The 17,817-nt window shown below is 47.8% G+C and overlaps 1 protein-coding gene and 1 long non-coding RNA gene across 2 annotated transcripts in view; both read left to right on the top strand.

Annotated features, from left to right (window-relative positions):
* The window catches only part of LOC135549982 (genetic suppressor element 1-like), a 446,019-nt gene that overhangs the window by 372,366 nt on the left and 55,836 nt on the right, over positions 1 to 17,817 (top strand). Inside the window, 1 exon segment of the mRNA XM_064980399.1 lies at positions 8,763 to 8,960. Coding sequence (XP_064836471.1) covers positions 8,763 to 8,960 — 198 coding nt within the window.
* On the top strand, positions 5,069 to 8,613 carry LOC135549989 (uncharacterized). The gene is made up of 3 exons (XR_010457049.1): positions 5,069 to 5,372; positions 7,957 to 8,038; positions 8,267 to 8,613. It is a non-coding gene; the product is annotated as an uncharacterized LOC135549989 (long non-coding RNA).

The following is a 17,817-nucleotide window of genomic DNA, read 5'->3' as shown; positions in this document are numbered from 1 at the left end:
TTAATGTTAGGCTGTTCTGATCCTAGATGTGTGCTTTACCTCCAGGGAGAAGGGCTGGGTTGGGCTGAGCCTAGCAGCTGGATCAGCTAGATAGGCAACCGTCTGTCTGTCTGTCTGTCACACCGTGTGTATCTCCATTGGTTGTTTTAACTAGCTGATAGTCAAATCCCTTCCTGGTTAAAGATGAACTGCCCTCGAGAGCTGCCTGACTGTTATCTCTGCACTGGCCAGGTCACACAGGAGCCAAGAGGATTTACTCTGTCAGTGTGTGTGTGTTTGTGCGTTTGTGTGGAATCTGCATTCAGTGCAGCAAGAGGGCAGAACAGAGTGTGTGTGTTTGTTGATGTTTTCGGTGTGTCTGTGCAATTGTTTGTTAGTGATCGGTTTTTCTCACAGCAGGATGATACATCAGCCTGTTTACTGTATGTCAGTTAGCCATTTGGGGGGGGGTGCTCCTGTGTGTGTGTATTTGGTATTCATCTGATTTCATTCTGAAAGCCTAGAAAGGGTTAAGTTTACTGAAAGCCCTGGGTGACATTTAACTGAGCCCTTTTACAGAACTGTAGTAAAGTTACTGGGAACAGAGCGATTAAACTCCTACTGAAATACCCAGTGTCATATTATTGACAAGTGTTTTGACAATAGAAATATGATTAATAGAACAGACTTCCCCATTCAAGTCAGTGATAGTATAATGGGTGGCCATTGCAAGTGAGTCCATAGGAGCGAAGCAGGAAGTAAAACCAGGAAGTGTATCCATCAATCTGTGCTGTGTTAGTTGAATCATCTCAACTGACATGACAAAAATACATTCCATTGTATGAGTTTGAATGAACATTCTACATTACCATGGAAATTATTGCCTCACAATACCAGGCAGGGTATGAGTTTACCAGTACAATTGCAGGGTAAGCGGTTCCAAGCCCATTCTATTAATGATATGTCTATAGTGTTGACACCACAAACATATAGCCCAATGATCATTCAATAAGCATGTATTGAACTGGTCTTCCTCCTAACTGGTTTGATATGTGTTCTCTCCATGTCAAACTTCTGTTCTGTCAAGCTGAAGTCAGCCATGACCCAGTGGTCTGCCTCTGGTCTTCAGGGTACTACTGTATGTGGAGCACACTGCTCACTATAGAACTGCTGCTGAAGAGCTGGGGACTCCCTCTCCATGTCTCAATGATGCACCTCCATCTGCTGGCCAAAGACAGTATAACAGCCAGGAAGAACATCCTTCTCTCCCAGCCTTCTGAGAACCACGAGACCTGTTGCAATGTGTGGCGTGTGGTGATGACACATGTCTGGTGTTTAAGGAGAAGTAGGGCTCACTACCATGGAAAACACTGTCCTCATGACTCATGATGTGTCCTTGTGACCAATAGTGTTTACTGTGGATGATCTAGACGACTTGTGTCAGTGAAGAGTAGGTCTACATTGTCTTGAGTATTTCACCGAACTCAGCAGTAGGCCTTAGTTTCTACCGTTGGCATTGAACTGTTCAGACAGGTACATTTAGAATGTGTAGTATTGGGATGGTTGGTTGTGTGTCTCCTGGTTATCTTATCATTATGACAGCTGTGTTGTGTCCTGTAATCTGCTTCATAAGGATTGTCTGGGTTAATCCTGTTTCATAGTGTGTGTGTGTGTGTGTGTGTGTGTGTGTGTGTGTGTGTGTGTGTGTGTGTGTGTGTGTGTGTGTGTGTGTGTGTGTGTGTGTGTGTGTGTGTGTGTGTGTGTCCGTGGCCCTACTGCTGTGTCTCTCTCGGCAGGGTGCCGTACTGAAGGCTGATGGGAAAATGACCCTCAACAACCCCCCACCCTCCTGATTCTTTCTCTCTCTCTTCCTCTTTTTCTTCCTCTCTTACTTCAAAGTCTTCCACATCCTGATGTCATCTTATATTTAGACCCGCCAAGCCACGTCAGACCAGTGACTTTGATATTAAGGTACCAATTACAGCTGGGTAATATGATCCGAGATCTGTGGTTAGGAGAAAAGTCTACTTCAAGCAGGCGCGGATAGATGCGGTAAAGAGGTCAATCCAATTCTACCAAAACAATGGAATTGCCATGGAAATGAATGGTGGAAAGTCCTGAATCTCCTCATTGCCCCCAGAAAAATTCACACTATGTTGTGGTAACAATCGGAGTATAATGCTTGTATTGATGTCAACAATACATGTTCATGTCATCGTCACCAATCAACTGCATTACAGTTAGAAAAAGACTGACTACCACCACTGATTTCTCTATGCTACCAGCTTATACGAACTGGAGTTAGCATTTAGCAGTCACTTCTTCTGAACCTGAAAAGAGACTACTTCTAAATGTTATGCATTGAAAAAAGCCAAGTATATCCAAATCGGACTTTGTAAACACATTGTGGGCCTGTTACAATACATTGATCATGACGGATTTGACGAATCTCCACTTTAGTTAGATCAGATTTGTTGAATGTGCACCGAACGGTCTGCGTTCCATTGACCCCTTCACTACATCTATGCTGATGGCCTATAGAATTGTGTAATACTGCCACCTGCCACCAGAGAGCGATAACACAGAGACACAGGGCTACATTAGTGCTGTTCTCTCATCATCACAGAACACAGTGTGTGGTTGGGGAGTGTGGTTGTTCACACATAGCTTCTAGTGAAAATCCACATTATAACAGGCTTGTCACTTCTCTAAAATCATTTAGAGGTTATGGGTGAGGCTAAAGAGAGAGGGGGGGAGACGAGAAGGTTGCTCTGTGTTTTCTCAGAAGAGACAGATTGTGGGTTTTAGTGGCCCTTTACACAATACTGGCCACCATGTTGCTTTTCTCATGACTAATCTCACTCTCTATCTGTCTGTCTGTCTCTCTCCCTCTCTCTAATTCTCTTTCTAGTTCTATCTTTCTCTCTCTTGTTCTTTCTCTTTCTCTTGTTCTCTCTCTTTCTCTCTGCCTCTCTCTCTTTCTCCTCCCTTCTCATTCGGTGAAAGGTAGCGAGCGACCGAAGGAGGAAATGACTAAAGAATCGACTCATTCACACCCCAGCAATGACAGCCAGAGGAGGGAGGGATGGAGAGAGGGAAACCCACAGCTTTAACCCTTAACTGTCCAGCCCAGTCTAACCACAATTATACCCACTCTTTTGGGTTGTTATAATAGATAGCTAGCGAGCTAGGAACTCTTAAAATTTAAAATGGGCAATATCAGAGTCTCTGGCGTTGTATTGGTGGACATCTAATATAAGTACACACCTACTCATTTGGACTATTTTCTACATTGTAGAATAATAGTGAAGACATCAACACTATGAAATAACACATACGGAATCATGTAGTAACCAAAAAAGTGTTAAACAAATTTCCTGTGTTATGTCATAATTTGGATGTCTTCACTATTATTCTACAATATCTATCTATCTATCTATCTATCTATCTATCTATCTATCTATCTATTTATCTATCTATCTATCTCTATCATAACAACCCAAAATAGTGGGTGTAATTGAGGTTAGACTGGGCTGGACAGTGAGTAGGTGTGTCTAAACTTTTCTCTGGTACTGTAATGGACCAGACCAAGTTGAGATAATATGACCCTTTTTCTCTGCAGATAGCCAGTCTAACTGATGAAAAGGCTCCCCCTCCAGATGAGTTTAAATACAACTATCACCAGCTTGTTCTGGCTGCTCTGTAGCTCATTCTTTAGATGGCAGGTGTCACTATCAGATATTTGGAGGTCGGAGCTAGGAATATAATATTTAGCTTTATCTTTGTGGAAACCTTTAGGGCCGTAGTCTGACCAGTCAGGTGCCGATCCAAGGTAGCGGATTGAAGTTTTTGGTGTAACCACTGAGTTGTCCACTTTGACACTAAAACCAAGGTGTCCTTGCAAGCTTTACTCTGGAACCAAATAAGATGGGTTCTGTTTTTTCAAGATGCAGAGAAAGTTCGTTATCTGAAAGCCATTTAGTGATATTGGATAACTTTGCACTAAGGATCTCTTCTACTGAGGCTTTGTTCTTGTGGGACACCAGTAGAGTCATCCACATACAATAACTATTTACGAGAGCAGGATGATTTCATATCATCAATGTACAGCAAGAAGAGAAGAGGGCCAATGATGCTCCCCTGTGGGACCCCACAGCTAATCCCCTTCACACCAGAATGTTTTCCATAAACATCCACAATTTGGTCTCTACCTGTTTAAATTAGATTTAACCCAGTCAATGGCCCTGCTGTTAAAAGTCAGTTAAAAACAATAGGCGTGTCAGTGGATTGGGTCTTTCTAAAACCAGACTGTAGTTCATCTAAAATATTATTCTTGCTAGTATATTTCAGCACTTTAGACAGCACACTCAAAATAGATACAGTTGCCCTTGTCTGCTGTTATTTACTCTTAGAAATATTGCAAAATAGCAGTATTGTGTGCATACGTGTGTGTGTGTGGTATAAACCCCTCAACTGGCTCTGTGTGAGGTAACTGTAGTGTGTGTCTGCTCTCGGTTGGTGATAAAGAGGACAGATCAAAGCTGTTTTCTCTCCCACTGGAAGCCAAGCTTTTGGATCTGAACATGAGCCTGGCTATGTTTGCTTAGTGTGTGTGTGTGTGTGTGTCTGTTAGCAGTCTAGCTGTGGGGGCAATGTCTCAGTAACACAGGCCAGAACAAGCTTCCACCTTAGCCTCCGGCATTATATATCTCCCTCCTTCTCTCTCTCTCTCTCTCTCTCTCTCTCTATCTTTCTCTCTTCTTTTTCTAACAGCCAGGGGGAGAGGGAGGAGGGGAGAAGGAGGAGGAGGGTGTCAGCGCCTCACATATTTAACCACCCTCCCCCTCCCCTCCTCCCCCCGACAGGGGGGTCAGATGTGACGACCGGGGCTGTGTGTGGAAGAAGAAGCAGCTGACACACACAGTCACTCCTTCCCCCGCCCTCCTCCCTCTCTCTTCCCCTCCCTCGCTCCCCTTGGCAGGGCATCCATGCCTCTGTTATCTCCCAATGACTCAGGAATTATAGGTTGAGAGGAGAAGGGAGGGAGAGGAGGAGGGGGAGAAGGGAGGAAGAGGAGGAGATGGGAGGGGGGAAGGTCATGTGACATCGCAGCAGCTGCTAGGCTAAGAATTTCTGTTTTCACTCAGCGAGAGAAAGCGAGAGAGAGAGGAGATAGGCAGAGTTGTGTGGTGTGTTGCTTCGTAAGATAAGCTCCAAACGGTCTTTGTGAGCGACCGAGTGAGCGTGCGCGAGAGAGAGAGAGAAAAGGAGAGAGAAGCGACGGAGAGGAGGAAGAGAAGATGGTGTGTGTCTTGACTGTGTCTCTGTCTGTGTGCTGGGTTTGGCTGAAGATGCAGCGATGGGAGAACCAGGGAGCTCCAGTCCTTTGTGCAGTAAGGAGCCTCAACACCCGCCACTGCTTTCACTCTGCTACTCTGAGGGGGTCGAGAACCGCCGCTAGCCCTGTGTGTGTGTGTGTGTGTGTGTGTGTGTGTGTGTGTGTGTGTGTGTGTGTGTGTGTGTGTGTGTGTGTGTGTGTGGGAGGGAGGGAGGGAGGGAGGGAGGGGTGTGTGTGAAGGAGGCGTGTGTGTGACTGTGTGTGCTATCAGCATGACTGTGTTTCTTGAATATGTATGGTGTTTCTCTAGCGGTCGATTACCATCTTACTAGCTCCTGTGAAAAGTTCCCGCTTTACCGATAGAATGCTCTCTCTTTCTTTAAAGCCCTGAGGCTGTGTGTGTATCCGTGTGTGTGAAGGTGTGTGTTTGTAAGAAGAGGTGGGTGGAGCAGGGCTTTGCAGTCGTGAACAGGTCACAGCAGTGAACTGAGCGGTTGCTGTGCCTGGCTGTCGATGTGAGTGTGTGTGCTTGGGTGTGTGCGCCTGGCTGTTGCTGTGTGTGTGAGTGTGTGTGTGGAAAGGGAGCTCATTGTTAATTTCATTATGAATTGTGTTGCTGGGGGTTCACAGGGAGTGCAGGGGGTGAATGGGAGGTTATAAGTAGGGCGGACCCAGAGGTGTTGCCACTCATTTTCTCTCCCGTTACACTCTGTGTCCCTGTGACCCACCAGTTCACTACTCCCCTGCCATCTTCTGTTCCACTCCAGCGCTCTCGCACTGACACACACACACTCCCTTGCACACTTAAACAACGGCAGCCAGGCACACACACACACGCACACACACACACACACACACACACACACACACACACACACACACACACACACACACACACACACACACACACACACACACACACACACACACACACACACAGCCCCCCAGACCTCTCTCAGGCTCAGGGAGACATGGGTTTTTTAATAGACCTGCCCAGGCTCTGGGGTGGACCTATATATAACTCTACAGATCTATTAGTGCTATTGACACTGTATGCTACTGTGGGTGAGTGTGTACTGTCTGTGTGTGTGTGTGTGTGTGTGTGTGTGTGTGTGTGTGTGTGTGTGTGTGTGTGTGTGTGTGTGTGTGTGTGTGTGTGTGTGTGCGTGTGTGCGTGTGTGCGTGTGTGCGTGCGTGCGTGCTTGGTTGTGTGAGGGTAGGTATGGTGTGTGTTTTGGCTACATTTGAGTGTGGATCTGTGATATTGATAAGACTGAGTGTGTGTAATGTGTATGTGTGTGTGTAATCAGATATGGTGTGTGGTAGTAATGTTGTAATGTGTGCATGTATGTGTGTAATCTCACTGCATCCCTACAGACTGCTTTTTACTCTGACCCTACCATGACCTCTAACTCTGGGGACTTGTAGTTAATGGGGCCATCGAGTTGTGATGTGTGTTCGTTTATGTAAAGTACGTGTGTGTTTATTCCATGTGTTTGCTCATGTAAGATGTGTGTGTGTGTGTGTGTGTGTGTGTGTGTGTGTATGTGTGTGTGTGTGTGTGTGTGTGTGTGTGTGTGTGTGTGTGTGTGTGTGTGTGTGTGTGTGTGTGTGTGTGTGTGTGTGTGTGTGTGTGTGTTCTGTGCGACGGCATGCCGCTCTCTGGCATTCAGGGATTCCACCGGCCCAGGAGCTGTCATCACAGTGTCCCCTTTCACCCCTTCACTGAGAGACAGAGAAACCCTCGATCCCCTACATCCCCCACAGTGTGCTCGTAAATCTGACACGGAGAAAAGACAAGAGAACAAAACTCCACTCACAGTCCAACAGGTCACTCAGCAGAGAGAGGAGGGAGAGAGAGAGAGAGAGAGAGAGGGGTACACAGGGTGGCATGGACACCATAATAACGTTAGGTGATGTGTAATGGTAATAGGAGTATCTGTGTCCTGTACATAATGCTAAACTATAGAGTTGCGTCAACTATCCCGTTTACTGATGGTGCTATATCACTATAAACACTATGAAGGCAATGTAAACTCAGAGTAGATCACATGCTTTTCAGACTGTACACTGGATGTAGGACTATATAAGGCTCTATGATATTTATCTGTGATTCAACAACACACACACTCCCACCCACAAACACAGGTTCGTGTTACCTCTATCAAACTGTTCTCTCATGGTGTGTGTTACCTCTATCAAACTGTTCTCTCATGGTGTGTGTTACCTCTATCAAACTGTTCTCTCATGGTGTGTGTTACCTCTATCAAACTGTTCTCTCATGGTGTGTGTTACCTCTATCAAACTGTTCTCTCATGGTGTGTCTTACCTCTATCAAACTGTTCTCTCATGGTGTGTCTTACCTCTATCAAACTGTTCTCTCATGGTGTGTGTTACCTCTATCAAACTGTTCTCTCATGGTGTGTGTTACCTCTATCAAACTGTTCTCTCATGGTGTGTCTTACCTCTATCAAACTGTTCTCTCATGGTGTGTCTTACCTCTATCAAACTGTTCTCTCATGGTGTGTCTTACCTCTATCAAACTGTTCTCTCATGGTGTGTGTTACCTCTATCAAACTGTTCTCTCATGGCGTGTGTTACCTCTATCAAACTGTTCTCTCATGGTGTGTGTTTGAAAGGTTTATATTGGGCCTGGCTCAGTTGGAGCATGTTAAGTAGAGCTGCTGTGTGGGCTGAGGCAGACAGACCGGACCTCTTGAGGTAGGGGTCACACACCATGTAACCTATAACCTTTAACCCCAGCTCCCCAGCCTAAGTCCAAAGCCCCCCTCCCCCAGCTAGACATACAGACACACAGACCACACTGCGCTCTGGCTGACTCTCAGCTCCACTCACTACTGTGTGTGTCTGTGTTTATATATGTGTCTGTGTGTGTGTGTGTGTGTGTGTGTGTGTGTGTGTGTGTGTGTGTGTGTGTGTGTGTGTAAGGTGTGTAAGGTGTGTAAGGTGTGTAAGGTGTGTAAGGTGTGTAAGGTGTGGTGTGAGACAGACAGATAGCCCCCAGTGTGTGTGTGTACGGTCTGGTGTGAGACAGACAGATAGCCCCCAGTGTGTGTGTGTGTGTACGGTCTGGTGTGAGACAGACAGATAGCCCCCAGTGTGTGTGTGTGTACGGTCTGGTGTGAGACAGACAGATAGCCCCCAGTGTGTGTGTGTGTACGGTCTGGTGTGAGACAGACAGACAGCCCCCAGTGTGTGGGAGAGATTTTCCAGTCCACAGGGCTCAGTGTCACTGGGGGGGGGGTTCCATAGTGTCAGCTGTCTGAACCCTCAACTGATAAGTTGACCAATCACAGCATGAGTAAGTCTGACTGAGACTGACTGACCCCATCATCTACAGCCGCTTTGTAATTGCTTTCTAAATGACTAACATCAGTCTATTATGTCTATTAACCCTTTCTCTCCCTCTCTCTCCTATCTCCAGGCATGAGCCATGAGCCAAAGTCACCTTCCTTAGGAATGATATCCACGGCAACTCGCACCACGGCGACGGTCAGCCCCCTCACCCCGTCGTCCCTTAACGGATCTATCGTAGCCAATGGGAGCCCGGCGGCCCAGTCTGCACACTCCGGATTCGCCGCCGCCCTCCGTAAACTGGCCAAACAGGCTGAGGATCCTCGAGGTAAGGACAACCCACACACATGTGGACAGACAGAGTTATGATTATAGAGTTTCTAAATGCCAGGTGTATTGTTATCAAGCCTATATAAGGTGCAGAAACGTTGGGTCATTTAAAGCCATTTTACAACCAGCTGTTGTCAGAAATCCCTCTTACCCGTATGAACTAACCGTCCCCTCTTCTTACCCTCCTCTCACTCCTTCCTTCCTCCATGAGGCGCTAAGCTCATTCAAAAACCGTCTGTCCTCCTGGACCCTAAACTCTAACCCTTGACCCCTGTAGCCTAACCCCTCAGAACCCTCGGATGTCTCAGAGGTTCCTCTGCTGGGGCCGTCCCTGTGTGTCGTGTTTAGCTGCTAATAGCAGTGGAGTGATATTCACACTAGATTGAATTATGCAGCCTCCCCAAAGAGAGCAGGACACAGAACAGCCGGTCTAGCTGACCCATTTAAGCGGGTCAGCTAGACCCGTGTGTGTGTGTGTGTGTGTGTGTGTGTGTGTGTGTGTGTGTGTGTGTGTGCGTGTGCGTGTGCGTGTGTGTGTGTGTGTGTGTGTGTGTGTGTGTGTGTGTGTGTGTGTGTGTGTGTGTGCAGTTGTGTCCATGTGTATGTGTGAATGACATTGCATGTTTGTGTCACCTCCTCTCCTCACAGGGAGCAAACACACACGCACATACACACACACACACACCACTGTGTTGTTGAGTTTATTGGGCCCTGCTATCCCACTGGTCTAACCTGACTGTGAAGTAGTCATTGTGTGGTGGGGTGAGCAGTTGACAAGGACTGCTTTTAGAATTGGTTGTGGAGGGATCATATGATGCATCTGTAACACACTGACCCTCTCCTCTCAGACTCACTACACAGTAGAACATAGGAGGTTTCTTACAGCCATTTCTCACTCAACACTGAATCAATAGAATACTTCTCTTTTTCTCACTACCCTTTCGACCTCCTACAGCTTCCTATCAGTCAGACATACAGCTCATGGTTTGATTGTGAGTGGTTGATATTTGTAGCTAGTTTGGATATTAGATATTGCTGTGTGCTACAGAAAGTCGGATGTTGTTTTTTCAGTTGTTGTTTTTTGTCTGGACAGGGTCAGACTTAGGTCACAGATGGACAAGGCTGCTATTCTCCCGTGTAAACACACACACACACTCACACACACGCTATTCTCTCGGGGGCTGTTTGACTGGCTGGCTTTGGGCAGCAGCTCACTGAGGCCTTTCTGGTAGATGGTGTGAGAAACAGTGGCTCTGGTCAACCATGGTGTGTGTGTCTATGAGGTGTAACCTTCCCCAGAACAGAGACTCTGGCTGGCCCACATACACAGGAGCTTCACTGGCCCCCTAAGACACACACACATATGCTGCTGGGCCCCTCCAGGGGGACGGAGCCAGACTGCTGAGAGTCCCCTGAGTAGGGCTGGGAGGGATCCTGTTTGGGTGTGTGTGAGTGTGCGTGTGTAAGTGTACGTGTTTGTGTGTGTTTGTGTGTGTATATCTGGCTGTCTGCCCCAGCTCCAGTGAGCCCCAGCAGCCCCAGTCATCCCGGCCCAGGGTCAGGCTCTCTTAATCAGGCTGTGTGTTTGAGAGAGGTCCCCTCCTCCCTGGCTGCCTGGCTTCCCTGCAGATCACACCGGGGGCACAACACCAATGATTTATTACTCTGAGAAAGAAACACGAGACAGAGCTCACAACCCCAATCTCTCCCTCTCTCTCACACACACACTCACCCTCTCAATCTCATTCTCTTCCTCCATTGTTTCTCACCTTCCCCTTCTCTCTTCCCCTCTCCCTCTCCGTCTCTCCCTTTCACTCCATTTCTATTTCTCTATTTGTTCTCTCCCTCCCACACACTCCCTCATCTATCTCACTGCATCTCTCTCACTGTCACTTGCACACAATCTCTTTTCTCACCTCTCTCTCTCCCATTCTTGCACACATACTGTTTGTCTCACTGTCTCATCTCCCTCTCTGTCTCTCTATCAACCAGGTGTGTGTATGTGCATGTGTACATGTGCGTGTGTCTGTTGCTATTTCGACCTAGCTGGGACAGTCGTCAGATTGTCTGAGGGAGGTACAGAAACACACACACGGAGACTATGATTAAACCTAGGCATTTTTTAAAACAGAGCAGAAAAGTCCCTTTGTTATTTTGGGCCTGTCTGTGTGCAGTCTGCCTGGCGTAGGTAGAGACACAGTGTGTGTGAGTCATGCTCCACAGCTCCAGAGGAACAGGCCAGTCATGGGGCCGATGCTGCCCACTTTAGGAGTGCCGTCGCTGGGGTGGGCGGGCTGGAGTGTGGGCCTCCTCCGGAACTCCATCCACTTTGCTGTCTACAAAGATATTTATAGACAAGCCCTCATACACACAAACACCAACACTGACACACACACACAAACACACACTCACACAGAAAACGTCCATGGTGTGTGTCCTGTGTGTCCTACTGAACAGTGTGTTCCTGTGTGTCCAACTGCACAGTGTGTTCCTGTGTGTCCTACTGCACAGTGTGTTCCTGTGTGTCCTACTGAACAGTGTGTTCCTGTGTGTCCTACTGAACAGTGTGTTCCTGTGTGTCCTACTGAACAGTGTGTTCCTGTGTGTCCAACTGCACAGTGTGTTCCTGTGTGTCCAACTGCACAGTGTGTTCCTGTGTGTCCTACTGAACAGTGTGTTCCTGTGTGTCCTACTGAACAGTGTGTTCCTGTGTGTCCTACTGAACAGTGTGTTCCTGTGTGTCCAACTGCACAGTGTGTTCCTGTGTGTCCTACTGAACAGTGTGTTCCTGTGTGTCCAACTGCACAGTGTGTTCCTGTGTGTCCTACTGAACAGTGTGTTCCTGTGTGTCCTACTGAACAGTGTGTTCCTGTGTGTCCTACTGAACAGTGTGTTCCTGTGTGTCCAAATGCACAGTGTGTTCCTGTGTGTCCTACTGAACAGTGTGTTCCTGTGTGTCCTACTGAACAGTGTGTTCCTGTGTGTCCTACTGAACAGTGTGTTCCTGTGTGTCCTACTGAACAGTGTGTTCCTGTGTGTCCAACTGCACAGTGTGTTCCTGTGTGTCCTACTGCACAGTGTGCTCCTGTGTGTCCTACTGAACAGTGTGTTCCTGTGTGTCCAACTGCGCAGTGGGTTCTTGTGTGTCCTACTGCACAGTGTGTTCCTGTGTGTCCTACTGCACAGTGGGTTCCTGCGTGTCCTACTGAACAGTGTGTTCCTGTGTGTCCTACTGAACAGTGTGTTCCTGTGTGTCCAACTGCGCAGTGGGTTCTTGTGTGTCCTACTGAACAGTGGGTTCCTGCGTGTCCTACTGAACAGTGTGTTCCTGTGTGTCCAACTGCGCAGTGGGTTCCTGTGTGTCCTACTGCACAGTGTTTTCCTGTGTGTCCTACTGCACAGTGTGTTCCTGTGTGTCCTACTGAACAGTGTGTTCCTGTGTGTCCAACTGAACAGTGGGTTCCTGTGTGTCCTACTGCGCAGTGGGTTCCTGTGTGTCCTACTGCACAGTGTGTTCCTGTGTGTCCAACTGAACAGTGTGTTCCTGTGTGTCCTACTGCGCAGTGGGTTCCTGTGTGTCCTACTGCACAGTGTGTTCCTGTGTGTCCTACTGAACAGTGTGTTCCTGTGTGTCCTACTGAACAGTGGGTTCCTGTGTGTCCTACTGCACAGTGTGTTCCTGTGTGTGCTACTGAACAGTGTGTTCCTGTGTGTCCTACTGAACAGTGTGTTCCTGTGTGTCCTACTGCGCAGTGGGTTCCTGTGTGTCCTACTGCGCAGTGGGTTCTTGTGTGTCCTACTGCACAGTGTGTTCCTGTGTGTCCTACTGCACAGTGTGTTCCTGTGTGTCCTACTGAACAGTGTGTTCCTGTGTGTCCTACTGCGCAGTGGGTTCCTGTGTGTCCTACTGAACAGTGTGTTCCTGCGTGTCCTACTGAACAGTGTGTTCCTGTGTGTCCTACTGAACAGTGTGTTCCTGTGTGTCCAACTGCACAGTGTGTTCCTGTGTGTCCTACTGCGCAGTGGGTTCCTGTGTGTGCTACTGAACAGTGTGTTCCTGTGTGTCCTACTGAACAGTGGGTTCCTGTGTGTCCTACTGAACAGTGTGTTCCTGTGTGTCCTACTGCACAGTGTGTTCCTGTGTGTCCTACTGAACAGTGGGTTCCTGTGTGTCCTACTGCACAGTGTGTTCCTGTGTGTGCTACTGAACAGTGGGTTCCTGTGTGTCCTACTGAACAGTGTGTTCCTGCGTGTCCTACTGCGCAGTGTGTTCCTGTGTGTCCTCTGTGTCCGTTTCTGGCCCACTGTCCTGTGTTACTGTTGTGCATATGGAGCTCAGTCTCCTAAGCCTAAAGGATGTTGTTTGTTTTGTTGTACTAGCGTCATAGCCACTAGCTAGCTATCACCCTGATTTATAAACCCTGTCACGTCCTCTGTGCTTTCATCTGTATACACGCACACACACACACTCGTACACAGTAGCCCACACATATAGTAACACACACATACATACACTCACACACACTCCCCTGTCTGATGAGTAGCTCTGTGTACTGAGTCTCATGCTGAAGAGGGGAGGTGATGGATAATGAGTATTGCAGCAGAGTAAAGGACATACACCTCGTGTCAGAGAGGCAGGCATGCTAGTATCTGATTAATTAGGCAGATCTAGGCTTAATCCTCTCCAGTTTCCTCATACATACACACTGACTGACTGACTGACTGGCTGGCTGACTATCTGACTGGCTGACTATCTGACTGGCTGACTATCTGACTGGCTGACTATCTGACTGGCTGACTGACTGACTGACTGGCTGGCTGGCTGACTGACTGGCTGGCTGACTGGCTGGATGGCTGACTGGCTGGCTGACTATCTGACTGGCTGACTGACTGACTGGCTGGCTGGCTGACTATCTGACTGGCTAACTGGCTGGGCTAAACTCGCTGGAGCATTACACTACCTACCTACAGTACCTAGCTAGACCAGGAAAGCGATGGAGAGGGAGGGAGGAGGACTGGGGGAAGGAGAAAAAGGACAGAGGAAAAATATTTAGAAGAGAGATGGTTTATGGAGTGATGGAAGAGGTGGTAGAGGGATACAAGTGTGAGATTGAATGTGTTACCGTGTGTATGTGTTTGTGTGTGTATGTGTGTGTTTGGCCGGGGGCTACCCTTGTTTCTGGGAGCCCAGAGCATGCTGGGACAGCAGGGCAGTGTGTCTCTGACCCCTCCATCTGGAGCCTGGAGCGCATACACACACCATCTATCTACACCCAGAGTGTGTGTGTGTGTGTGTGTGTGTGTGTGTGTGTGTGTGTGTGTGTGTGTGTGTGTGTGTGTGTGTGTGTGTGTGTGTGTGTGTGTGTGTGTGTGTGTGTGTGTGTGTGTCACTCACAAACAAGCTCTCTCTATATATCTCTCTCCTTCCAGTATTGTATTCCTCCATATATCTGTGTCTCTTCTTCTTCTAGGTAAACATACTAACAATAGCTCATACACAGTTCACCCAGTTAGACATCCTCCTCCAGAAACTATCCTACTGCTCTCTCTCTCTCTTTCCTTCTCTCTCCCCCTCTCTCTCTATCTCTCTCAGTCTTACTTCCCCTCTCTGGGAAAATAACACACACCACACTCTTAGAAAAAAGGGTTCCAAAATGGTTATTCGGCTGTCCCCATGTTGAACCCTCTCCTATGGGGACAGCAGACTAACCCTTTTAGGTTCTAGACAGCACCTTTTTTCTAAGAGTTCACACACACACACACAATCCCTTAAAACACACACTCCCTGATGCAGATCAGGTGCTTTGTACTGTGTTGCCAGTGCGTGGCTCAGGCTGTGTGTGTGTGTGTGTGTGTGTGTGTGTGTGTGTGTGTGTGTGTGTGTGTGTGTGTGTGTGTGTGTGTGTGTGTGTGTGTGTGTGTGTGTGTGTGTGTGTGTGTGTGTGTGTGTGTGTGTGTGTGTGTGTGTGTGTGTGTGTGTGTGTGTGTGCGCGCGCGTGTGTGTGTGTGAGTGGGACACGGCTGGTGTGTGTGTGACACGGATGGTGTGTGTGTGAGGCAGGGTTTGTGTGTGTGTGGCTGGGGGATGGTATGGCATATGGAGGAAGGGTTGGCTCGGCGCTGCTATGCACACCAGGTGTGAAATGGACTGTTTAATTAAGTGCTGATGTTGTTCTAATGCAGGGAGGGAGGGAGGGAGGGAGGTAGGAAGAGTGGGAGGCGATGGAGGGAGGGAGGTAGGAAGAGTGGGAGGCGGTGGAGGGGGGAGGGAGGGGGGAGGCGGTGGAGAGAGGGGGGGCGGAGGGAGGGATGGATGGTGGGGGGAAGGGGAGGAGGCAAAGAACAGCTTGTCGCTAGTTGTCAGGGCTGTGACTGGGGGTGTGTTTGGGGCTGTGGAGGAGAGAGGGAGATTGGGGCTTTGGATAGGTCCAGGGAGGGAACATGAGATTTGGGGCTTGAATGGCACAGTCGGTTGGAGTGTAGAGCTGGCAAGATCAAGGCTGTGGGTTCAATTTTCGCAAGGATCACTTTCCTTGAACGTTTGTGTTCAGTCCCCTTGGATAAAAGCAGCAGGTGAACAAGTATATTGTTGTGTTTCTTGATGGGATTAGAGATGGAAGGATACGGTGCTGGGACAGAGAGAACTTAACCCGGGGCTGTGTGGAGCTTTGTGTGTGTGTGTGCGTGCATACGTGCTTTTGGGCATGTGTGATTGTGTGTGCGTGCGTATGCGCCCGTGTATGTGACTGTGTGTACCTCTCTCTCCCAGTTAGGGTCAGCTTGGGCGGTCATGCGTGGAGGCAGTCTGGGAGAGAGGGACTGGTAATGGGGCAGCAATGGAGAGAGGAGCTACACATTAATCACACACACGTTTGCCCACACAGACACACCCACATACACCACACACACATACAGTGCATTCAGAAAGTATTCAGACCCCTTGACTTTTTCCACATTTTGTTACTTTACAGCCTTATTCTAAAATTGATTAAATCATTTTTCCCTCATCAATCTACACACAATACCCCATAATGACAAAAATAAAACAGTTTTAAAGATATTTTTGCTAATGTATTAAAAATAAAAAACGGAAATATCACGTTAACATAAGTATTCAGACACTTTACTGGGTACTTTGTTGAAGCACCTTTGGCAGCGATTACAGCCTAGAGTCTTCTTGAGTATGACGCTACAAGTTTGACATACCTGTATTTGGGGAGTTTCTCTCATTCTTCTCTGCAGATCCTCTCAAGCTCTGTCAGGTTGGATGGGGAGTGTTGCTGCACAACTATTTTCAATCATGTCTCGGAGCTCTACAGACAATTCCTTCAACCTCATGGCTTGGTTTTTTTCTCTGACATGCACTGTAAAGTTTGGGACCTTATATAGACAGGTGTGTGCCTTTCCAAATCATGTCCAATCAATTGAATTTACCACAGGTGGACTCAAATCAAGTTGTAGAAACATCTCAAGGATGATTAATGGAAACAGGATGCACCTGAGCTCAATTTCAGATATCATAGCAAAGGGTCTGAATACTTGTTTAAAGAAGGTATTTCTGTTAATACATTTGCAAACATTTCTTAAAACCTGTTTTCGCTTTGTCATTATGGGGTATTATATGTAGATTGATCAGGAAACATTTTTTAAAATTCATTTTAGAGTAAGGCTGTAACGTAAAAAATGTGGAAAAAGTCAAGGGGTCTGAATACTTTCTGAATGCACTGTACATACACACACGCAGGAACAGACACAGAGCACTCTCTCTCTCGCTTTGACTTCCTCGCTCTCCGTCTCTCTGTAGCGTAGCAGCAGAGCGTGGAGCCACAGCTTGGCCTGCTGTCTCTTATCCTCCTTTAGAGGGCAGAGGACCAGCATGCTGTTCTTACTGTATGTCCTAACAGTACCAGTAGGGGCCTGGCTTCATCTCCTCACCTCCTTTCTTTTAATGTCTAACTGATCTGAAAGAACTGGACTGGTGTCTAATCCATTTAGCTTTCACCAGTCCTTTGTGATTAGATCAATACAGAAGAAGGAGAGGACAGGAGAACGGGGAGAGGAAGCATGTTCAGACTATGGAGATACATCCATAATGCCCAGGGCTGTGTTTGAAACCAGGACACTCCCTTCTCTCCTCTCAGCCTCAGTGTGAGCATGTGTGGCGACACGTCAGTGAATAGACGAAGGCTGGATCTGCATATGGCAGCATGACACTAGTTTAGGGCCCCTCAGATGGCCTGCATATCATTTCTGTCCCATCTGCTCAGTGATGGACTGACTTCCTGTCAACTAGCACTGTCACCACAAGAGGAGTGAAGAAGGTGGAGTGACAGGAAAAGACTGGAGGGGGGTTGTATTTACTAGAACGAGGGAGAGAGGGTAGTTTAGACTTTAGGAGGTGCTGGAAATCTAAGATTAAGCACACACACACACACACACGCACACACCACCCATCTCAGGCTGTTAAGCGTTAAGGGCCAATTCCCTTTCTCCTTAACTGTCTGTAACTGTTGTAAATGTGTTTATGAAAAATGGATGGCTTCCCTGAGAGATATCTGCTTGGGAGGCAGTCCGTTTGAAGAACAGAGAGGGGAGGCAGGGATGTGTGGAAAGAGGGAGAGAAAGCGCGATGGAGAAGAGGGAGAGAATAACAGAACAGGCTGGAGCTGGTGGTGTGTGGATGGTTTCCAGTGAAGGAGGGAGGGAAGGAGTGATGGGGTCTGTGTCGGTGGAGGTATACAGAGGTTATGATGTTGGCTTGTAGAGGAGGACAATGAAGAGGAGAATCAGATGAGGGAACACCAACCACCCTCCTCCTTCTCCTCACCTGCTTCTCCTCCAGCATTCACTCAATT

This window comes from Oncorhynchus masou, chromosome 1, assembly GCF_036934945.1.
Source record: "Oncorhynchus masou masou isolate Uvic2021 chromosome 1, UVic_Omas_1.1, whole genome shotgun sequence".
NCBI lineage: Eukaryota > Metazoa > Chordata > Actinopteri > Salmoniformes > Salmonidae > Oncorhynchus > Oncorhynchus masou.
The sequence above is the reverse complement of the archived record's forward strand: the minus strand, read 5'-3'. Positions and strand labels throughout refer to the sequence as shown.